Consider the following 23,803-nt stretch of genomic DNA (forward strand, 5'->3'; position numbering starts at 1 on the left):
TCATATGGTAACTATTTAACCATTTGAAGAACTGGCATACTCTGTTTCCAAAGAGATGGCACCATTTTACATCCCCACTAGCAGTATATGAGAGTTCCAATTTCTCCACATCCTTGCCAACACTTATTTTATGACTTTTTGATTCTAGCCATTTTAGCGTGTATGAAGAGGTCTCTTTTGGTTTTGATTTGCCTTTCCTTGATGACTAGTGGTGCCAAGCATCTTTTGATATGCATATTGGCTATTTATATATCTTCTTTGGAGAAATGTCTATTTCAGATTCTTTGTCGTTTTTGGAGTTTTTTTTTTGTCTATATGAATATACATAAAGAATTAAGTGTATAGTAAAAGTTGTGAGCGTAAAAAGCCAACATACATAACATCATAGAGGGGCCCCATACATCAACCCTCCACCAACACCTTGCATTGTTGTGAGATATTTGTTACAAATTATGAAAGAATATTGTCAAAATCTTACTACTAATTATAGTCCTTATCCTACACTTGGTGCTTTTTTCCCCCAACCCACCCTATTATTTTTTAAATATATTTTTTTATGACAGAAGTTGTAAACTTATGAAACAATCATGCACATGTGCAGAATGTCCAAACCCCTCTATCAACACAACACACTGTGGTGGAACATTTGTTACAGATAGGATAATATCATCTGATTGTTGCCGTATCCATAGTATACATTTGGATCACATTTTCCATACTGTCTCATTGTCAACACAGTACATCTTTGGCATAGATGCAAGACTATTATATTATTACTGCTAACCACAGTCCATTAATCACTCCAGTTGTATTTTTCCCATGCTTCTCCACATTCCCAACACCCTGCAGTAGTGGTGTACATTTGCTGTAGCTCACAAAGTACACTCTTGCATCTGTGCCATCAACTGCTGAGATCAGCTCAGTAATAGGTTTGCACGAAGGGAGGGCGATGCAGAACTTAAGAAATAAAAGGACAGAAAGAAAGACACGAGAGAAAATAAAGATGGGACCAGGGGACTCAATAGCTTCTGGAACTGAGAGCCTTGACCCTAGTTTCCACATCATTTTTATTAGAAATTACAAAGCAGTAGTTATCAATGTTTACTTTCAAGGCTGCTTGTTATTAAAGCAGCAATACTAGGGAACAGACCATACAAAGTTCAAATGCTTCCTCACACAAACAATTTTCGTGCTGGCCAGATAGCGTTCCATCTAGTCAAGGCCGGTGTTCCTAAGCTCACACTTTTTATCTGCGTTATGGAAACGTTTCAACTTCAAGCCAGGTTCCCGCTTTCAAATTCAAGCGATTTTCCCACAATCAACCACAATTCTCATCCACTTCCTGGTTTACTGTGCTATTCGGTTCCTAGATTATTCTCTAGCACTCTGTAAATTGGCATTTGTATCCCTAGACTACCATTTCAGCCACATCCCTATTTATAAACTAGCTGTTACTCACTATTTGTTACCATCCATTCTATACATTTCCACACGTTTACAGTAAGACTAATTAAAACTTCTACATACATTAAACATCAGTAGTCCATCTCAGTCCTCCTGGTCCACCTACCACCAGGTCTTGAAGATATTTTCCTACAATTTCTTCTAGACGTTTTATGGTTCTTGCTTTTATTTTGAGGTTTTTGATACATTTTGAGTTAATTTTTGGATAAGGTGTGAGATAGGGGTCCTCTTTCCTTCTTTCGGCTATGGATATCCAGTTTTTTCAGCACCATTTGTTGAATGGACTGTTCTGCCTGAGCTGTGTGGGTTAGACAGGCTAGTCAAAAATCACTTGACCATACATGTGAGGGTCTGTTTCTAAATCATCAGTTTGGTTCCATTGGTCTATGTGTCTGTCTTTATGCCAGTACTATGGAGTTTTTACCACTGTAACAAGGTAATATGATTTCAAGTCTGGAGATGAGGGTTCACTTTTCCTTTTTATGATGTTTCTGGCTATTTAGGACCCCTTACCCTTCCAAATTGATAATCATGTTTTCAATTTTTTGAAAAATGCTGGTGGAATTTTTATCAGGATTGCATTGAATCTGTATATCAATTTGAGTAGAACTGACATCTTAATGATATTTAGTCTTCAAATCCATGAACATGGAATGTTCTTCCAGTTATTTAGGACTTTTAAAATTTCTTTTAACACTGAGTTGCAGTTTTCTGAATACAAGTGGTTTACATCATTGGTTAATTTTATTCCTTACTATTTGAGTTTTATCTGTCATATTTTATTTTCACCACTCTTCTTTGTCAATTTTAATTGTTTTTTAAAATTATTGAGTTATCAGAGTTCTTTATATATTCTAGATACAAGTCCCTTATCAGATTTATGATTTGCAAATATTTTCTCCCATTCTGTGCGTTGTCTTTTCACTTTCTTGGCAGTGTCCTTTCAAACACAGAACTTTTAAATTTTGATGAAGTCCAATTTATCCATTATTTTTCTATTGTTGGTGTTTTAGTTTCCTGGATGCTAAAACAAATACCATACAATGGGTTGGATTAACAACAGGAATTTATTGGCTCATGGTGTCAGAGGCTAGAGACTTATTTCCTCTTGGGATTGGTATCTTTTGACTGGCAATCTTTAGGGCTCTTTGGTTTTTCTGTCACATGGGGATGCACAAGGTGGCATCTTCCCCTTTCTCTTCTGGGTTCTGCTGACTACCAGTTTCTGGCTATTACCCATGGCTTCAGTCTCTGTGTCCTTCTCTATAAGGCCTCCTGTAGTAGGATTAAGACCCATCCTGGTTCACTTGGGCCACCCCTTAACTGAAGTAACCTCATCAAAAGATCCTATTTATAATGGATTCACATGTACAGGACTAGAGTTTGGGACCTGAACAGGCTTTTGGTGGAGGACGTGATTCAATCCCCAATAGTTGGTATCGTATCTAAGAATCCATTACTACATCTTAGGTCCCAAAGATTTACTCTGATGTTTTCTCCTCAAGTTTTATAGTTTTAGCTCTTTGATCCATTTTGAGTTAATTTTTGAATATGGTGTGAGGTAGAGTTCCAGCTTCATTCTTTTGCCTGTGGATATTAACTGTCTCACCACCATTTATTGGAGGACAGTTCCGGGAAGCAGATTTTGCCCAACAGATAGGGCGTCCACCTACCACATGGGAGGTCCGAGGTTCAAACCCAGGGCCTCCTGACCCATGTAATGAGCTGGCCCATGCGCAGTGCTGATGCGTGTAAGGAGTGGCATGCCACGCAGGGGTGTCCCCGGCATAGGGGAGATGTCAGATTATGACATCTTGTTTACAGGTCTTTTGTTGTTCCTTTTGCTCTTAGGATAAACACTCTTATCCTTAATGCTGTTGATGAGGCCTACCATGGTCTGGAAACTGCCACTCTGTGGGCTCATTGCCCTCACAGAACTATGCTCTTCCTTTGTTTCAGTCACAGGGAAATATTTGTAGTCTGCGAATGTATCATATGTCACAGGAGCTGTTTCCTTGCCAGGATCTCTTTCTCTGATGAACTCTCATTCCTCTGTGTGGCCTAGATCAAAATATCATTTTCTCCAGAAAAACTTTCCCTACTCCATATCCTTTCGACATGCTCCTCAGGCCCCCTCCCTCTCTTATAGCACATGCCATTGTATTTTACTGTGTGTTTTCATATGGATTGCCCCACAGGTATATTGTGATAATCCCCGCTTCCCTGGACTTGGCAATATCACTGCAGGGAATGTGGTTCTGAAATGAAGTTTCATTCTAGCAAAGCCCATCTTCTCCATCCTACTTAGCTTCCCATTTACTCCAGTCACTTTATTCTTCTCAAATTTGGCTCCACACTCTAACCATTCAAGTCTGTTTGTAATAGAGAATCTGATACTCACAGTCCCCACCCACCCAACTTCCTCATTTGTACCTATGTACCAATGTGCTGTAAAAGATGTGCCTGTGAGATCTCATTTAATCCAAGTTGTTTTTCAGAGGAGAAAACTGAAACTCAGAGAGGTCAAGTGATGTAAGTGATTTTAGTGATAAAGCAGGGACTTGACCATAGGTCTGTGATTCCAGAATCTGTGGTCTTAACCACAGTGCCATACCATCTTATGCCTTCTCTGATTTTATCCGAGTCACTTAAAAAATGTTTGTGAAGCAAGATCAGCCTGGTTTCCTAAGGTGGAAGAGAAAGCTAGGGCCAGTTATGAGCAGTCCAAAATGCAGGCAAACTAGTAGGCCATACAGCATGGGGTAGTGGCATGGGAAATAACTTTCAAGATAGCAATAGCCCAGCAGAAGAGCGTTTCCCAGAATACTGTGAAACCGCAAGAAGATACCATGTCTAGCTGAAAATGGGAGTGTCATCTGCCTTTCTCCTTTAAGGCCCACAAGCTGGGCAGTAAAGTAGCTACCAAGTCAGGGAAAGCTGCCTAGGGCTATAAGGAAAAGTGGGAGCTCAGGACAGACCAGAATCTACCTGGTGCTGAGGTGTCAGTTCGAGCCTGGGCTATAGTTGATTGTGGCATGCACTATGTCTAGACAGAGCAAAAATTCCTGGGTTGGCAGCTACCTAGAGTTACTGGGAGACAATGTTGGTGATAAAAGCTGGAGGGAAGAGACCAGGGGAAAACAGGACTTAGTGGGTGAGTTTTTACATGTAAAATGGACCTTCTGGAACATGTCCCAATATGGAAAGACAATCTCAGCAGAGGCTTGCATCTGAAACAGTGTTTCTTTTCATGAAAAGTCCAGTTTCTCCCTCTTTGGTATAACTTTTTCTCATCAATAAAAGGTAGACATTGGCTGGAGCTTCTCAGAGCATTTATTTTTTTTCTGAAGACAAGGCAGAGAGTAAGGAGTAGCTCAACAAGGCCTGTTAGTGGTATGAGTAGAGGAGAGCTGAAATAGGGGTCTGAGTGGGGGTATCAGCAGAGTGGGGACAAGTATAAAGTAGCTGAACTGGAAGGAAGGATGTGAAGAATAGCTATAAGAGTAGCTTCAGGAGGTAATAGGAGCAACTGCAAAAGATGGGGACCCAACTGCCCCATGCCCACCCCATCCCTGGATCCCCTCTTTTATTCCTTAAGTTAAAAAAAGTTCACTGAGGCAGCTCAGGTCAGAGGCCACAGGGGTCAGAAGTCACAGGTTGGAGAGCAAAGGTTGCTCTGGCCAGCAGAGCCAGGTTCTGGCTGGATGGCAGCTCAGGCCTCCTCAGCTGTGGCGTCGATGCCTGCATATGTGAAGTTCTCAAACAGCGACATGTTCACATAGGCCTGGAGAGTAGAGCAAGCCTTAGTGGGGGCCAGGGATGGGGTGTATCTGGGCCAGAGGTCCTTGACTTCCATTTGGTTGGGGCATTTGAACTGATTTTTTCCTGAAGACTCAAGATGGCCCCATTGCCAAGGATGGCCCTTGCTAGCCTAGAACAGGGAGGGCATCAGACCACGGATAGGGAGCTGAGGTGAGAGGCCCTTGACACCTTGTTAGATCAGGGTTTTTTTCATGAATTCATCCAATGAATTGTTTGCTTATGCATTCATTCAATCATTTACACATTTATCTAGTCATAAAGCTATTTTTGATGATCCACTCATTTACATGGTTATTTGATCATTCCTTCATTCTTAAGATAGCTTACTAATTAAAATAGAAATTAAAACATTAATTCATATGTAGAACTCTTTTCTCATGTACTCATTTTGATATATTTCTTCATTTATATTTAGTTGATAATTCATTTATAACATGATTACTAGATTCAGTTGTGTATTCATATGCTTATTATTTCATCTAGCCACTGATTCCATTATTTCATCCATAAGGTTACTGTACCATTCAATCATTCATCCATTCTCTTGATTAAAGCATTCAGCTCTGGCTCCCTGCCAGGTAAGGGAATGCATTCCAGGTAGAATGGGCTGATGACTTGAGCAGAGGAGGTCAGACAAGCAGCCTGGGATTTGGAGCCTGAGGCAGAGATTTGCTGCTGGGGCTAAGTAGGGACCTTGGAAATATCTGAAAGGGCCTAGTGACCAGCCCAAACAGGGTTGGGAAGGGGGCTACGTCCTGGGCCCTGCTCTAGCTGTCCCAGAAGCCCTGGCTCAGCAAGTTTGGGTGGGCAGTGTGGTGGGGACAGAGGACACTGTGGCTGCTGCTGTTTGGTGCCTATGAGAGGGTACTCCAGTGACACTGGTGATACCCAGTTCCCATCACCCCCAGTCTCTTCACCTTCCTGGCTTCTAGCATGCGGCCCAGCTGCAGCGCGATCTGGGCAAAGGGTGGTCGCTCGTATGGACGGTCCCGCCAGCACTGACGCATCAGCTCATACCTGTGGATGAGGGCATTGCTGAGATCAGAGGTCAGAGCCAGTTGGGGTAAGAGAGTCACAGAACTCAACGTTGAGGTCACTCATCACAGAGATGGGGTCACAGGGTTCAAGGTTGTAGTGACTCACACTTCGTCGTCACAGTTACGAGGCTGTTCCATGCGGTAGCCCTGGGGCAGCTTCTCATAGAGCTCAGCACAGGTCATGCCACAGTAGGGTGTACCCCCTGCAGAAGGGTACAAAGCTCTCTCAGCCCAGGATTCCAGGTAGGGTAAGTATGGGCACTCTAGGAAAGGAATGGAGGGTGGAAACTCACCAAGGCTCACGATCTCCCAGAGGAGGACCCCAAAAGACCAACTAAAATAAGGAGAACGCACTTAGTTATCCTCTTGGCCCCAGGGCCCAGCAGTTTAGACCCTACCTACCCCAGATGTATAGTCACCCTCCACCCCACCCCACCTCAGGCCTTGCCTGTGTCTACTCTGCAAGTATCTGGCTTTCACCAGCTGTTGTGTCTGCTGCATCGAAGCTCCTTCATAACCCCTCCCTGGCTCAACATAATTATAGCTAACATTTTTATTGAGTTCTCACTTTGGGCCAGGCACTGAACATTTAATATATATGTTAACTCATTTAACCTTCACACCAAGCCTATATAGTATAGGTTCTCTTATTAACCTTATTTTATAGATGGAGACATGGAGGCCCTAGAGGTGAGCTAACTTGCCTGAGGTCACACTACTAGTAAGTGTCAGAGTAGGGATTTAAACCCATGCAGTCTGGCTTCAAAAGCCTTGCTCTTAACTGCCTCTCACAATCTAACAACTTCCATGTGGGTGTAGGTCAGGTCTGAGCCCAGGGTAGAGTGTTCTAGTGGGAGAAGGGAATCTAGAGAGTCTTAGGGCAGAAGCAGGAAGTAGGCTTGTGATGGTCAGAGGGGGTGTCAGTGCGGTAGACAGTTAGCTGGACAGGACAGGCCAAAAGGCTTGGGCAAAGGGCAGAGCAGCTCAGGAGTCAGGGTTAAAGGACTGGGCAGGTCGGATTTAGACTGAGATGGACTTCCTGGAGTGAGGGTAAAGACTGTGCCAAGTTGGCTCTCTGGGAGTGGGAGATGCAGCAAGGGAGTCTTAAGGTCATACTCTGATTAGGTCCTCAGGAGGGGATGACCCTGTGCTGCAGAGAGAAACGTGAGAACATTCACTGAGTAGTCTTTCCATCCACCACAGGAATTACCCACTAGTATTCCTAGACCTTTCCTAGGCATCCCACAGTCTCTCATACAAACACAGCCCAAAACTACCCCTACCCCAATCCTACCCCTAAAACATCCTCATTACTCTCCAGGATAAGCCATTCTTCCAGCTAGCCTCTCACCTTCCCACTAAAATGCTCAGCAACCCCAAGGTATACTCAGGATACACCCAGGTCACATCTGTGTCATACTTGGAACACATTCTGGCATGCCAAAGACATGCCTTAGACTACTGGAAGCATTTCTGGGATTCACCTAGGTTATGCCTGCCTATATCCATGAGAGACCAAGCTCCCTACCTCTCCCCACTTACACATCACTCTTGGTGGTATAGACACTGTAGTTCAGAGACTCAATGGCCATCCAGCGCACGGGGAGACGTCCCTGGTAGAGAGTGGGTTTGAAGAATGGAGGGTAGGGAGAGGCTCCAGGAGGGCCTGTTTGGGAGATTCTAGAGAGCAAGGCCAGGCACTGGCCTTGAGGGGGGTAGAGTGAATGAGACTCACCATGGTCTTCTTCACATAAACCTCCTCCCCGCGAGACAGGCCAAAGTCTGCAATCTTGGAGGCCAGGTTCTCTCCGACCAGCACATTTCGGGCAGCCAGATCCCTATGGATGAACTGCAGGCAAGGTAAGAAGTCAGGGAAGACTTGGGGATGAGGGGCCCCGGGACTCCTGGGCCAGTAAGGGGTCTGGCCTACAGTCAGTCTTCATGGGCATCCTGGGTGCCTTCGGTAGCCCCCTATACTTTTTCCCACCCACCTAGGCCTCAATCCTAGATCAGCTGACTCCTACTGAGAAAAATCACAGTGCTGGCTATCATTCCCTCCTTCCTTAGACCTGGGCCATGGACTAATACAGGTTGTGTCCCTCATCCTGAGACAATGGTGGACCTCTCCTAGGTAACCACACTGCACCCTCCCTTCTTTCTATGCTCCCTAACCCCCTCTCTTCTACCCTCTCCTTCTTCCCTTATTGGTGAGAGTGGGGAAAGTCATCTTCTCTTGCCCAAGGTGACCCTCTCCCCTGAACTTTAGTTCCTACACCTTCCATCCCCCTCAGAGACCTCACTCCATCAACCTGTTCCTCTGCACTGGCCCTTTCTCTCTGCCATGAAAGATACTCAAGCTTTACTATCTTCAACATCCTTCCCTCAGTCTAATGTTCCCTCTGGCTACTGGCCCTCTCTCTTTTCATTCTACAAGGGGTTCCTCAGACTTAAGCTTGGGCCTTCACCCTGTGCTTTTTACTCTCCCTGGTGGAGCACACATACTTCCTTCCTATTAGAGTCACGATCTGGGGGTGACAACTTCCAGATTTTAAAATTTTTGTTTTCAGGCCGGCTTCTACAACTGCTCATTCAACATCTCCACCAGGATACCCTCAGATACTTCAAACTCAAAGCATCCTCTAGACCTGCTTCTCATCCTGTGTTTCCTCCTCATCGAACTTATGCTCACCCAGGTCAGGAAACTGTGGGTACTGGCCTGCTCTCCATCCTTCAAAATCCCCACATTCAATTAGGGTCTGTTGTTTTTGTCTCCTGAAGTCTACTCGTGGTTTTCCCCTCCTCCCTCAAACACCCACCTCCCCTTCCCCACCCCCCACACCTGCTTCTCACTCAGGTACTGCATGCCATTGGCAGCATCACTGGCAAAACGCAGCAGCTGCCGGGAACTGAGGGTGGAGGCTGTTCCGTGCTCTCTGGCAAAAGCTGGGTCAGTCTCCAGGACCCGACTCTTTCGCAGAAAATCTAGCAGGTTCCCATAGGGGGCATATTCAATGGCAATATACAAGTAACCTGTGGGATGAGGAGGTGGCTTGTGGTAATTTATGTACAGATAACCTGGAGTGGGAGCAGGTACCTGATGGTGATAGGGAACTTGAAAATGGAGGGGAATCAAGAGAGATGTATAGGTAACCTGGAGTTCCCAGAAAGCTACTGATGTGGTGGAGGTGATGGCTGATGATGGGGGTTTGGGAGAAGGGGTACATGATAAGTTGGAGGCTCACCTCGGTTCTCACAGGCCCCCAAAAGGTTAATGATGTTGGGGTGATGCCCCAATTTGCACAGAACTTCCAATTCCCCCGCAAAGTCACGATGGTCATTTTCAGATGCATACTCTGTGTAAAGAATCCAATATTACTTTTGTCAGAAACAACTCTAGGGAAAAGGCTTGGGTGGGTGAGGGCTAGGGTCACAGGTCAAATGCTGGAGGGAGCTAGGTGGGGCTTGGCATCTGTGGGACCACGGAGAGGGTCAGGTGTTATGCCCCAGCAACCTTTCAGCATCTTGATGGCTGCGTTCATCTTGAGCCCGTCCTTCTTGATCATGGCACGGATGACCTGGCCGAAGTTCCCTTCCCCGATGAGGTCCTCAAAGGTGATGTCCTCCCACTCCAGCACTGGGTAACTCAGGGGCTCGGGCTGTGGTTTTGGTCGTCGGGTCAGTGTCAAGGTCCCCGAGCTGAACTGCAGGATAGTTTCTTCGCCCTTCACAGGATAGGACAAGTAGGCAGATAGTCCAGGGAAGAGAAATGGGGCAGACAGAGGCACAGACAAGCATTAAAAAGGGAGGTCCCCGTGTTCAGACAAAGGGACAAAGACTAAGACACAAGACACAGGGCACCTTGGTGGTCAGTTAGGAACGAACATACAGACAGAGGAGACACACTGAGACAGAATCATGGGAGATGGAGCCACAGGTGGACTGTTGCATGTTCAAGGAGAGAAATCCAGAGACTGCAGCCTGGGGAACAGTTGTGTCCAGCTCTGGAAGGCAGAAAAAGGACTTGTGGGTAAAGCTGCTAGAAACCAGGATATGAGTAAATGGAAGGAAGAGGATTCTAATGTCTAAAGCAGAAAGGAATGAGAATGGGTGTGATGGTAAGCAGTGAGTTCCCTATTATTGTGCCGATCCCACAGCTAGGCTTTTTGTCATCAGGGATGCTGTGGAAAGGATTCCAGCCTTGAGCATGGATTAGGCTATATTTATTGAGCACCTACTACATGCTAAGCCCTAAGCTGCTACAAGCCAGTGGAGTGGCTTTCTTCTCCACAGTGGCAGAATTAGAAATTACCACTCTTCACCCACTTGGCATCTATCTACAGCTCTAAGGGACTGGAAGACAAAGACAAAATGATGGTCCTTAATAAAGAGGAACATCCACTTTCCTCAATTGAGCAGGAAGTGGGTGATCTGGGCAGGGTTGGTGGCTAGAGAAGGAAATAGCTGGACAGGACCAAGGCAGCTGCCAGCAAGAGAACTGGAAGGATAGACAGACCTTGTGCTGGGGCTCCCTAAGTGAAATGAAGCCTAGCTGATGGATAAGTGCTGAGGGCATGAATCCCATGGATTCACATGAAACATGGGCAGCTGAAGACACCAGGACACACATGCGTTCTTCCATTGGCACCGTATATAGGTGCACCCACGCGTAAGTACACAAGTACATGTATGCATGGGGGTGCACAAGCACAGGGCCATACATGGACCAGGGACATGTGTAGACATACACGGGAGAACCCGCAAGGGGATGCACACGTGCACTCATCCATGGCACACACATTCATATGTACACACACATTCATATGTAGGCACATGTAGCAGCACTGTATCTTGATAAGTTAAAGGCTGCTTTCCCACCTCCTCCCCTCAACGTGTGCACGCATTACCCGCCCCCACCAGAGCAGTGATAGCTTTCTGTGTGCCCTGACCTCAGAGGGAGGATGAACAGTCTTGAACAAAGAAGTCAATTGAATCTCTGAATGGACTTTTTTTTTTTTTAAGGCATAGCAGAGACAATAGCCTTGGACACTAAGCTTTCAATCATAAGGGTCAGCCCTTATGAGAAGAGTTTGTTTTTGTTTTTGTTTTTAATGCCAAAGCTTGGCCTCTAAATATCAAGAGGCTAGACCTGGAGGACCAAGGGCGGAATTGAGATCATAACTGAAAACAATGGGGGAAGATCTCAGAGGAGAAAAGTCCCAAGAAAGAGAAATTGGGGGTGGGGGTGGGGGAGGGTGGTGGTTGTGGTGGTTAGGTGTGACATGAGGAGATGAAGCCAGGTACCTGAGGAGGAGCCAGGGGCCCCCTGCCCTCCCCCTGCCCAAGTGCTAGCCTGAGACCTGGAGGGATGTGGACTAGAGAAGGGCAGAAAACCCAGACAGGTTTACAGGGAAGCCAAGAAGAGTGGAGGCTTGTGCTGCTTCTCTCAGGGAGTGGTGGGTGAGGCTGCAGGCCTAGCCCAGCTCCAGAGTGGTAGAAACAGCTCTACGAGGACTGGTGGCAATGGGTCTGAAGGCCACAGAGTATGCTGCCTTCCATAGGTCCGAGGAAGCACCCTAAAGTTTCTGAATCTCCTAAAGGACCCCTTGGATTTGAAAGGAGGGTGGGATAATAAACTCACAGCCTGAGTGGCCTGTTGACTGGAGGCCAGAGCAGGGCTGAGAACATCAGCCACATATGTGTGGGGTCAGGGGCTGGCTCCCAAGGTCAGGAGGGTCTGCAAGGACAGGGACATAAACCCCAGAGGCCCTCCATGATTCAGTATGCTTTCTTGGTTTAGATCACTCCTGGGGAGAGAGAGGGAGATCTTGAATTGACCAAGTTCTCAAACCTGGGACTGGCCATGGGAAACATAGACATGACTGAGATATTTTGAACTGGGAATGTTAAATATTTTACCACTAGCATAAATTAACTCAGCAGATGAGTTCAGTGCTAGAGAAATTTAAAAACTTGTATTTTGTGCCCTTGAGTGATACGAGTATAGTCTCATACCTGCCACATAAACATGCATGTGAGCACACACACAGCATATAGGTAGGAACATACATTCACACAGAGTCTTACACATGCACCTGGGGCAGGCACGGGCCACTAACCGATCCTGACTCATAGGTGAAGGTGCGTCTCCGATGCAAGCAGCTTCTGCGGATGCACACCAGGGCTAAGAGGGCAGCCAGGATGGTGAGGCAGGTGGCAGACACGGAGCCCACCACTGCTAGTATCAGCTGTTGGTCCAGGCCCTCTTCAGCAGCCCGGCTCTCTTGGACGGGGCCCTCACTCTGCAGCCCTGGGACAATAAGGGGGCAGATCATGGGGATGCCTGGATCTGGAAACCCAGAGGCCACTGTGGAGTTCCACAAAGGGAGAGGACAGAGATCACAGCACCAGGATATGGGGAGGTCACTTGGGTCACATAGAGGGAGGGACCTAGGATGCCAAACTTGGGCCCAATGGGTTATGGGGGTGACATCATTTTCCCAGCACTAGGACAGTGGATCATAAGAAGGGAAAGGTGAGAGTCCCCAGTCCTAAGGCTTGGGAGGGAGTGATCTGGGATGCCCTAGCTCTAACACAGGGGATGATGTGGAGGGAGGGCACACTGAAACCAACCCCATGGCCCAGGAGACCCTGTGGGCTCTGTCCTCTCACCATTGCCCAGGGTGGACTCTTCTACCACGTTGCTCCAGTCACCAGGACCCTGGGCACTGGCCCGCACACGGAAGAGGTAGCGTGTGCTGGCATTGAGGCCACGGACAATGGTACTCGTCTCCTCAGGCTTGTCCACATCCATCCACAATGGGTCTCCCGAGCCCCCAGCTATCTGCACCTCCACGATATACTTGGATATTGGCCCTGCTGGGGCCTGTGGGCACTGCCAAGTCAACTGGATCTCAGAGTCTGAGAGGGCCTGGGCATGGAGGTATCGAGGGGCTGGGGGACCTGGGGAGATGGGGGGTGGGAAGGCAGGGCTCAGGCAAGACCAGGTTATGTAGCTGTGGAGTAAGACAGATCCACTCTAGCTGTGTCCCTGCTCTGTGGGCCCAGAATGGGATCCTGCCCCTTGACCCCTTCTTTCTTTCCTGCACTAAATTCCTCTCCATCTCCATGGCCACCTTCCCCCGTGGGCTTCTGCTTCCCCTTGTTTTCCCAATTCCTCCTGTTTTCTTAGATGCTCCCAGTGTCCTGCATCCTCCCCATGTCCCCCATTCCCTTGTCCCACCCTCCCCAATTCCTCCTTGTGTTTCATGTCTGCCTGATATCTGAGGTCCCCCTTAGGCCCCATGCTTTCCATGTGTCCTGTGTTTCCCCTAGGTCCATCCAGTCTCCTAAACCTCCCTATGTCCTCTTGGGGCTCATGTGTTCCCTGTATCCTATGTTCTCTCAACCCGAGCCCATGGCCCCCTTTCCCCGGGCATACCGCTGGGGGGCAGAAGCACGCGTGCAGGGGGCGAAGCAGGGCCCAGAAGAGTGCAGTGGTAGAGCCGCACATCCAGCTGGTAGTGGGTACCAGGTGTGAGTCCAGCCAGGAGGGTGGTGCGGGCCTGGGGGGATGAGACATTCTCCCGCCGCTCCTGCCCCCGTGCCACGTCCCACAGGCGCAGCAGGAAACCATCGCCCACAAGTGGCCCGGGCACCGAGGGTAAGGACCAGCTCACTCGCAGCTGGTCAGGGCCCTCCACATGCGGGCTCTCCAGCCTTGGTTGCACCGAGGGCTCTGAGGCCAGAGGTCAGGGGTCAGAACTGTCCAATGGGTCCTTCGGACTGGACAAGGCAGTGATCCCCAGTGGACAGGATGGGATAACTTCCAGGGGGAAAGGCAGGGGCCCCTGGGATGGAGGAGCTATGGTAATCCCTGAATTATTAGGACAGTGACCCCTGAGAGACAGGAAGGGCTGACTTTTGGCCTCTCACCAGGACAGTCAGTGGTCATGAGCGCGGGAGGCCCACAGACCCCCTCTCCTCCTTCCCCTGGCCGGCTCAGCTGCACACGGACACTGTATCCTGTCTTCGGCCTCAGGTTCATTAACGTCACGTTCTCACTGGGGTCCACTGGGGATGGGTGTGCAGCACACATTGTTTAGTCCCAACCTCTTCCAGAAGCCTCCATTCTCCTTGCAGCCCCCTCTCTTCTCCTCACACTCTCCTCCCTCCCTTTCCACTCTTACCTCATCCCTGTATGATTATCCAACAATGCCCTCCTGCCCCAGTAGTTTCCTGCCCCCAGCTCTCTCCCCACTCACCCACAATGGTGGACCAGGCCATGGTGCTGTCCTGGGGCCGGTAGTGCAGGCGGACGGAGGAGATGGGCCCATCCCCAGAGAATGAGACCAGTGGGGAGACCACAAGCTGGCGGCTCTGCTTGGCCAGGAGCCGAGGTGCACTGAGGGCCACTGGGGGCACTGCCAGGAGACTTGAGGTCAGGGATGGCCCATACTACCTGCCTAGGCCCCAGCAAAACAAAGGGCACTGCAACCAGCCCTCTGGGGCTGTGTTTGGATCTGAGGACCTCTGCACTAGGGGGAAACCAAGCTCAGAAGTTAATCAGAGTGGCCAAAGTCCTGGGGAAGACAGAGTTCTACCCTGTTGGGCAGCTTGGGGCACAGGGATTCAGGACTGAGGACAGGAGGGTATCCCAAAAGATGTTAAGTGAAGAAATGACATGGGAGCACTCTGCCTAGGCAGGATGGGGGCTAAATGGGGGACTGGAACCCAAGGCAGGGCAAAAACCTGGGTGTCATCTTGTTTTCTGCTCCACCCCCATCATTTACCACTCCCTTAAAACCAAACCAAACCAAACAAAAATGACAGCCAGTGATGAAGCAGCTGCACTGTTCCTGATGCTCTATATGCATGATTTCTAATCCTCACAACCACCTTTCAGATAGAGATCATTACCTCTGTATTATCAGTCAAAAAACTGAGGCTTAGAGAGTTTGAATAACTTGCCTAAGGACACAAAGCTGGGAGGAGATGCAGCCAGGGTTGAACTAGGTCTGTCTGACTAGGCTCCCTATTATCAGTCTATTCTACCCCCAAAGTTTTTGTGTTCTTACCCAGTTTCCCCACTCCATGGTCTTTGGCCCTTTTCTGGCCTCAGCTTTGTTCTCCAGATCATTGCATTAATGCCTCAACTCATTCCCTTGCCTCTTCCAAACATCTATCAGACTGGCTTTCTAAGAAGAATCTTGGGAAGGAAGATTCTAAAGACAGAAGGGAGGTAGGAAAGGAGGGAGGGGTGGGCAAGGATGATAGAGTTGTGAGCTGAGGGGGCAGGTGTCAGGCAGAAGTGAGCATGCCACAAAAGAGGTGCTGATCTGGAGGGAGATGACATTCCAGTTTGGATTCTGTGGAGCCCCCAGAGCCTATGGCTCATGTAGGGAGTTAGATGTCCAGGAAGTGGCTGGTTAGAAAGTGGACCCTACATCATACAAGTTAACTTCCACAATGACTTCAGAAATGGACCTCCACAGAAGATGCCCCACTTCATGAAGGTCCCACCAAATGGGTTTGAGCTCAGGACAGGGGTCCAGGCTGCAGATCAGATCTGGGAATTGCCAAGGAAACATTGAAACTTGGGAACTGGATGGCATTTTAAATAATAAGAATAAGAGTTGTAAACATTGGTTAAACACTTACTTTGTGTCAGTTGCTGTGCTAAGCTTAAATGCATAATCTAATTCATCTTCATTGCAACCTATCAAGTGAGTGATAATATTACCTCCATTTTACAAGGGGAAATAAGGTGAGAGAAGTTATATAACTGGCTTAAGGTGATAGAGCCAGGAGTTTGTAGCGTGAGGATATGAAGCCAGGTTGTCTGAGTCAAAGCCTGGGGAGAGTGAGAAGGAAAAGGCTGAAGAAGGAACTTATATTTAAGTTACATTCAGAGTTTAATTTTATAAGATTTTTAAATAGCAATTTAATTAGGAAGCACACTAATGCTTCCTAGTGGTGGTGAGGGAATAGATGGGAAAGCAGAGTCTGACAGTGAGAAAGGGGAAGGTAAGAGAGGAAGTCAGAAGAGGTTGGGAGAAGAGGAAAAGAGGAACCAAGGGGGGGCAGGAGTTTGAATAACCAAGGCTTATGGCGCTGGAGAAGGTAATGGGATACTTTGAGTGTACAGTTGGGTCAACTAAACGCTCTGCTCTGAACAATCCTGGACACTGGGCAGTTCCTTATTTACCTGGCAAATCCCTATGCACTCATTAGACTCCTGCCTAAGCTCTGCCTTCTCTGAGAAGTCTTCTCTGACCTCTCCTGGCCGAGGAGATCACACTCTGAGCTCCTGATCCCCATCCAGTGAATGCCTGTGTGTGTGACTCAGAGGGGTAGCAGCATCCCCAAGGCAGAACTAAAGACACCCTTATGGAGAGGTGGGGGTAGAAAGGGCAGGAATGTCAAGGCAGGAGAGAAGGCAAGGCTGGAGGGTATCCCAGTTTCTGGGATGTGAGATGTCCTTTCCAGATGGGACTGGGCTGTGCTCCAGCCTTGACACCCAGGCTGGAACTCTGGTTGATCATAAGCTTTTTTCTTTGCCTGGTGCTGGGCTGTGAGCTCAGATATGCTTGCCCTTTCTGCTGTGATCTCCAGTCTGAGCAGCATCGTATAGTGACCACCCTGCCCACTGTCCTAGTCCTCAGGTCATCACTGACCTTTGACATTGATCCTGAAGCGCCGGCTGTCTTGGCCACCAGATGTGGACACGCGGCACTCCCAGAGCCCACTGTCCCCAAGAGTCAAGCGGGGCACCTCAAACTCAGCTGTGGTCCTATCTGGCTCTACAATGGCCTTGGTGGACTGAGAGAGACACAAAGAAGGGGAAAGACCACAGAGGATGTTCACCATGTGGCAGGTGCACGTGCATCTGTTTGGACCAACAACGGAACAAAGGCCTGGTGGCAGCCTTCAACCATCAGCTTGATCCCATGTGAGCTGGGGTCAAGCCAGTGAGTTGAAAGATTCTTGGGGTTAGGGCTCTGAGGAATTAACTGTGAAGCTGGTGGGGCAGGGCCATCAGGACTGACCAGGAGCACTGTGCCATCTGGTTTGCGGAGCTCCATGCTGCCCCGCACTGGGAAGGGGTTCCCTGCGGCTGCGCAGTTGATCCGGGGCGTTGTCTCTAAGTTGAACTCCAGTTCCAAGGCCATGTCGAGGATCTGAGGGATCCGGTCTAGGGAGAGAGAGGGCATCCACCCTGGAGCTCCCACCAGGGCAGATACCTGACCAACAAAGGGTCCCTTGCCCTGTGTGTGCATCCCAGTGAAGGCCCCGCCGTCTACCCAGACACTCTCCCTGAAGCTGGCAAAGTCCCCCTTGGCTCCTCCAGTACCCTGTCCCACATCCGATCCCTTCCACTGCCTACATCCCACATACCCTCCTTTCTAATGCCTCTACTGCCTGCCATCAGGTTTCTGACCATCGTCCCAGCCAAACCACTCATTAAGACCTCATTTGCTTCGGGTCCCCTTTCTAAAACACACATCTGACCACCTTATGCTTCTTCCACAATGCCCTCTTGCCTCTGTTATATTTTGTGTTAACCCCTTGGTACAACATTCAAAGCCCCACAATTTCACCTCGTCTGACTGTTCGCCTAGCCTCTCCTGACGCCACTCTTCTTGGCCTTTGTCCATGCTCCCGCAGCCATCTCTTCTTGTCCTTCACCTCCCCTCTCAGATCTTGCCTCCTCCCAGAAGCCTTCCCTGACCCTCTCTGGCTGGTCAGGGGCCTCCTCTGGGTGCCCGGGCACTCTGGGCTGCTCTCCTCATGTACTGGTGGTTGTATGGTGAGAACTCCTACAAAACTATGAGCTCCCTGAGGGCAGGAAAGGAGGGACTGCTGACAGAGAAAGGAGGGACAAGTTCCAAGCCAGGGAGATGTTTAATGCTCCTACCTGACTTCTCACAGTGTACTCCATGCCAGCCGGAGGGGCAGACACAGCCGCTGAACCGGTCACAAGTGCCGCCATTCTGACACTGGCACCGGAGGCGGCAGTCAGCTCCAAAATGACCAGGGGCACAAGCTGGGGACAGAGGAGGTGTGGTTAGAGGAGAAGAGGTCAAAGGGCAATGACGGCACAGTCTGGGAAACAGATGGGGCATGGGTGCTGACAGGCTGGGTGCAGAGGGGCAAGGTCAGGTGAGCAGAGAGGACTGTGGAGGGCTTGGTGTGTAAGTCAGAGTCAAGGCAAAGGGTCTGAGCCAGGCTGTGGCTGGCAATCTTGGTCAGGGACCATGGCAGGGTGGGTTAGTCCATACCATCCTGGCACTGGCTTCCTCTCCAGCCTGATCCACAAGAACAGCCGTAGGGGTCCGGGAGGCAGAAGTTAAGGCCCCGGCAGCCAGATGTGCCTGGGCACTGCTCCTGACAGCTCTGCCCAAAACGGCCCTCTCTGCAGGCTAGAGGGAGGACATATGGGGGTATGGGCCTCTGCTGGACCACAGGGTCTGTGACCTGCCTAGCACTGTCCCCTCCGAGCTCTGTCCCCACGGTTCCAGGGTCTTCCCCCAGTCAGGTATCTCTCCTCGCCCTATGTACATTCTAGCTTCCCCTCCTCAGGTGCTAGGGATCCTCCTCACCCTGCTCACAGCGTGTGCCGGTGAAGCCCGGGGGGCACACACATTCACCGTCCTGGTCATGGCAGACTCCTCCATGCAGGCAGCCTGGGCATTCCTTGGCACAGCCCGGTCCCCAGCGCCCAGCCCCACAGCCTGGAGAATAGTGTCTTCAGCAGCTGACCCTCACCCACCTGACCACAGACGCTGAGGCCTGGGGTAGTCCTGGGGACCCAGGGGACCCACAGGAATTACCCAGAGGGCCTCCGGCTTCCCACACCACCCATGTCCTCTGCCCTCTTCCTCTGACCCCGCACAATGAGTCGAAAGAAGGCGCTGCCCAGGGGGCTGGCTTCCAGGTAGGTGGCACTGTAGATGCCGCTTGACGACGTCTGCACGTTGGGGAGCTGCAGCAGGAACCGCCCATCCTGCGCCTCATGCCAGTCCAGGGTATAGAAGTAGGATCCTGGTGGGGCATGAACGGGTCAGGGACCTCAGCACCATATGCCAGCTGGTGTCCCCTCCTTCTGCCCACCTCTGCCCTGGTCACATCAGTGAACTATGGCAAACCTAGTGGGAGAGAACCTCTAACACTCACCAGCCCACTGCCACCACACTGCTCCAGGCCTCCAACACCCTGCTTAAACTCTTCAGTAGTTCTCCTAGCTCCTTAGTACATCAATTTCACCAATTTGGCTACTGCTTAGCCCTCCAGCCCCATACCTCTGCATACCCTGCCTGGCTCCCAAGATTCCAGTAATCCTGAATTGCTTGTTTTTCTACTAGAAACCCCATGGCTATTTCAGACCTTTGCGCCTTTGCTCTTGTTGAGCGCTCCTCTGGGAATGCCCCTCCTTTCCTCTGGGGCTGGCTATCCCACTCCTCCAGGCAGAGTTCAAGTGTCATCTGCTCTGGGAAGTCTGCCCTGACTCACATCCTCCAGGACCTACAGACCCCAATATTAGATATCCTGGCCCTCTAGGTTCGGTAGGAAAGCAGCTCAGGGAGAGATGAGATGGATACAGGTGCATCCCGTGGGACCTGGCCAGGACAGAGGAGGGACCCTGGAGGTTGGCCAGGAGGATGACAGGTGCACTGGGGTGACTGGTGTGTGAGGCCAAAGCTGGGGATTCTGGGGTGTTGGAGGTGCTGGAGCGTCGGACCCAAGGGGCTACCTGCCCCATCAGTTCAGATGCCCCTCTCACCATTGCTCTTCCAGATCACATCAGTCTGCTTCTCCTTGTGCACACGCGCAGAAAGCACAGCCGTGTCGCCTTTGTTCACTGTGTGTGTGACCTTGTCTGGGAGCAGGTGGGCTGTGGGGTGAAGAGTGGGATCAGCGGTCAGTGGAAAACCCTCCCAGTCACCCTCCTCCCAACTTACCTCACAGGACAGACGCACCTCGGGGGCTGTTGTGTACGTAGACGACGGTGGAGCGCCGCGCCCCGGCGCCGCCCACGCAGGAGAAGACGCCCACGAGGTCCGAGGGCTGCGAAAAGCCGCGCAGCGTGACCTGGTGCGAGCCGTTACGGGCGAACTGCAAGGGCCGCTGGGGCGGAAGGGTGCGCACGATGCGGTCGTCCTTCTCCAACAGCAGGGGCGAGCCCCAGGCGGCCCCGCCTCTCCCGGCCCCGGCCTCCCCGGACACGCACGTCAGGAAGAAACGCTGCGGGTCCGTGAGGCGCAGGTCAGCCAGCAGCGTCAGGTCCACCGCCGCGCCTGGGGCTGGGACATGGGTGACTCCACTGTAGTCCCAATTAACCCTCTGGCCCCAGGCGCCCCCGGTCCCAATCCCCTGATCCCATTGCCCCACCGCCCCCGCTGACAAGGGCTTCCAACCTTCACCCCCTACCTTCCCCTCAGATCCCCACAGGCATTTCACTTTATTTCCGACCCCTCCCTTCCCATATCTTTCCTCTTCCCTGTGCATTGCCCCCTTTCCCTCAAGTCTCCTCATCCTAAAAGAACGAAAACAAAAACAAAACCCTTCTCTGACCTCCCCATCTCCTGCCTCCTCAGGCCAGATGGCTTTCCTTTACATGCCAGCGTCTGGAAAAAATGATGTATGCTCCATTTCCTCACTTCTTTTTCCCTGTCAGGACCCTTTCCTGATTTGACTCTCAAAATGGCTCTACCAAGGTTGCCAAACAGCCGCTCCTTCCCGCCCCCACCGTGAGCGTGCAGGCTAGGGGAGTCGCTGGAAAACAGACTCTTCTTGTAGTGAGCCCTCCTGGTACCTACAGAAACGCAAGACTCTGTGGGAGGGACTGGATTTAAGGTGGATGAAGCTATTAATAGGCTCTGCAGCCAGGGGATTGTGGAGAGAAATAAAGCTAGTGCTGGGTCAGGCCCTCTGCTGAGCACTGCCTGGATGCAGACATGATGTGGGCTTGGTCTTCTCTTTCCAAGCCAAAGGGGTTTCCAGAGCTCTTCTCTTTGGAAGACACAGACATGGATATAGCTGGGGACACAGACATGGATATAGCTGCCCAAAGCAGGGTGCTGTGCTGGGAGCATAGAGAAGAGGCACATAACCCAGCATGTGGAAGGAGGCAAGATCAAAAGCTCTTTCCTGGGAGAGAAAGCCTGAGGGTCCCAAAGCTTGAGCAGGACACCGTGAAACAAGGAGAACGGGGAGGGGATACGAGGGTAGGAAAGGGAATTCCCAGCAGAGGGAAGATGAGTAAATGGAGAAAAGGCACAGACTGAAAAGTATTATGTTATAGGCAGGAGAATATCCAAGTTTGGTGTGGCTGGAGCACAAAATGGGAGGCCCAGAGTGGAAAAAGACCGAGTGAAGCCAGAGGATGTGAGCCCTGTGAGCCGGCCTCAGCAACTAGATCCATACTGGCCGGAACCCCTCCCACCTCTCTGCCTGCTCCTTCTCTGTCCCTGCCCTGGCTCCTCTCTCCCCACCTGCCCTTTAACTGTCAGTTAATTGTTTGATTTAAATGACTTAGCTTATCAGTTAATATTCTTTTGAAAGCCTATCATGAATAAATGAAGCTGGCATTTACTGACTGTGAACCACGTGTCAATCCTGTTTTCAGTTGGATCCTCACAAGCACCAAGTGAAGTTGATCTTTTCCCATTTATGAAAGAGGGTAATAGTACTAATTATTCTACAGGCTTCCATGGGCAAGCTTATCCACTCCCTTGGCTTTAACTATCACCTCCGAATCAGCAACCCTGGACCGCCCTCTCAGTTTCAGGCCTGCATTTCCTTCACCTCTTCCACAAACCTGCCCCCTGACTCAGTGGATGGCACCACCACCACCCTACCACCTAAGCACAAACTGCAGAGTCATCCCATACACACCTTAAACTGTCATAATGTTTGTTGGATGTCTACTATGTGTCAGGTTCTTTACTTTGGTTCTCTTATTTTATCATTTCAACTATCCTGAGATGGGTTTTATTATCTCTCTTTTATAGGTAGGCAACTGGGGCTCAGAGAAGTTAAGTAACTTGTTCGAGGTCATACAATTAGTAACTGGCAGAGCCAGGTATTCTGACTCCAAAGTCCACATGCTAAGCATTATTCGAGGCTGCCCCAAATCATTCAGAAATCTCTGCAACTTCTATTTCCTAAAAGTCTCTTGAATTCATCCTCATCTCCCAAGCCCACCCTGTTCAGCCTTCATCCTTACTCATCTGGACCATCCCAACAGTCACCCTCCTCCTTTCCCAAATCATCCTCTGAATTAGGAGCCAAAGTGATCCATTTAAGACTCAGATCTGACCTTGTGCCTCTTGCCTACAACTTCATGGCTCTCCATTGTCCCCAGCGTAATGTGCACACCCCCGAGCCCCTTGCTGCTCACACACTGCCCCTCCTGCAACGTTTCCTGCAGGAACCTTCTCTCCCATGCACTTTCATGTCTCTGAGACTTATATTTATTGTTCTGTCTGGAAAGAAGATCACCCCTCCTAGTGAAATCTTGCCTGCTCCCTTTTTGTCTATCACCCCCAGGCAGAGCAGGCTGACTCCCCAGTGCCCTTTTAGAGCTCTTTGTGTCCATTTCTCTTTAGTCATCATCCCTCGCCCTGTGTCCTCCATAGATTGTGAACCACTCAGAGGCACCCTCTGTGCTTTATTCCTCTTTGGCCAGTGAGCAATGGAATCAGCTACCAATTATTCAGAAACTTTAACAAGCACCAGGCACTGTGCTAAGTGCTCTGCTTATGTTATCTCATTTATACCTCCTAACAGCCATAGGAGGTCAGCATCATTTAATCTCATTGTATGGATTTGGAGGCTTCCTGCCTCTCAGTGAATGACCCAGCACTTAGCACAGATCCCGGCACATTTTTCAATAAATGCTCAATAAATGTTTGTTGAGTGAATAATTGAATTTATCTAACACACTGACCATTGAGTGAAAATTTCAGGGGGCCCACAGGCCCTGTTGCTCCCCACTGATCCTGAGACCCAATACAGACAATGGCTGCCTTCCTCCCCACCCCAGTCCCAGGCTGCAGTGATTTCTAGTACTTGCCTGGGATTTTCTGCCACTTATCCCACTTTTTAGTTGCTCACCGTGTGAGTGAAAGTGATGACAGTGATGATGGGATTCTGGGGAGAATCAGGGCCTTAGGGCCTGGGTCCCAGGGCTTTGGGGGAGACTTACCGACATGAGAAGCCAAGAAGAGGATGAGGTGCAGCAGAGAGAGCCCCAGCTGGACCATAGTCCGGAGGCTGACCCGACTAGCCAGGATAAGCTGGGCCTGTGGACAGTAACTATGGGTCTGGTTGCTCAGCCTGTGCTGACGAGTATGTTGGTTCTGTGCTGGAGGAAGAGGAAATGAGGTGGATTGGGTGGGAGGGGTGGCAGGGGAGAGGGTTGAGAAGGACTTATCCTGCGTGTGAGTCTCTGGGCCCCCACAGTCCAGTCCCCACAAGGC

At 50.0% G+C, this 23,803-nt stretch overlaps 1 protein-coding gene and 1 long non-coding RNA gene across 7 annotated transcripts; one reads left to right on the forward strand and one right to left on the reverse strand.

The window, feature by feature from the left end:
• Positions 1 to 4,779: 4,779 nt before the first annotated feature.
• Positions 4,780 to 23,803, reverse strand: TIE1 (tyrosine kinase with immunoglobulin like and EGF like domains 1). 6 transcript variants are annotated; one of them, XR_011649688.1, is made up of 23 exons: positions 23,530 to 23,803; positions 20,300 to 20,623; positions 20,104 to 20,214; positions 19,209 to 19,364; positions 18,923 to 19,054; positions 18,602 to 18,742; positions 18,238 to 18,366; positions 17,369 to 17,514; positions 16,997 to 17,141; positions 14,585 to 14,743; positions 14,256 to 14,393; positions 13,762 to 14,058; positions 12,993 to 13,283; positions 12,440 to 12,630; positions 9,835 to 10,045; positions 9,566 to 9,676; positions 9,174 to 9,353; positions 8,059 to 8,172; positions 7,866 to 7,936; positions 6,617 to 6,657; positions 6,430 to 6,526; positions 6,204 to 6,303; positions 4,780 to 5,248 (listed from the first exon to the last, which is right to left on the reverse strand). XR_011649688.1 is itself a non-coding variant. In XM_058303766.1 (23 exons), the coding sequence occupies exons 1-23, from the start codon at positions 23,585 to 23,587 to the stop codon at positions 5,177 to 5,179; spliced, it is 3,426 nt and encodes a 1,141-aa protein (XP_058159749.1). In that variant the 5' UTR covers positions 23,588 to 23,803; the 3' UTR covers positions 4,780 to 5,176. The 6 variants fall into 6 exon arrangements, 4 of the variants coding, with proteins under 4 accessions (XP_058159749.1, XP_058159748.1, XP_058159750.1 ...); XM_058303766.1 differs by having other exon boundaries at positions 9,163 to 9,353; XM_058303765.1 differs by having other exon boundaries at positions 9,163 to 9,353; positions 12,416 to 12,630.
• Positions 20,509 to 21,925, forward strand: LOC131279781 (uncharacterized). Its single transcript, XR_009187235.1, has 2 exons — positions 20,509 to 20,585; positions 21,625 to 21,925. It is a non-coding gene; the product is annotated as an uncharacterized lncRNA (long non-coding RNA).

This window comes from Dasypus novemcinctus, chromosome 9 (genome assembly GCF_030445035.2).
Source record: "Dasypus novemcinctus isolate mDasNov1 chromosome 9, mDasNov1.1.hap2, whole genome shotgun sequence".
In the NCBI taxonomy this organism is placed as follows: domain Eukaryota; kingdom Metazoa; phylum Chordata; class Mammalia; order Cingulata; family Dasypodidae; genus Dasypus; species Dasypus novemcinctus.

Excerpts from the sequence above, each read along its gene's own strand:
- TIE1 (XM_058303765.1), bottom strand. The coding sequence starts at position 23,587 with ATGGTCCAGCTGGGGCTCTCTCTGCTGCACCTCATCCTCTTCTTGGCT. Across the intron at positions 14,059-14,255 it reads CATGACCACTGACTGTCCTG|AGCCCTCGGTGCAACCAAGG; the intron begins GTGAGAGGCCAA and ends CTCTGGCCTCAG. Across the intron at positions 12,631-12,992 it reads AGAGTCCACCCTGGGCAATG|GGCTGCAGAGTGAGGGCCCC; the intron begins GTGAGAGGACAG and ends TTATTGTCCCAG.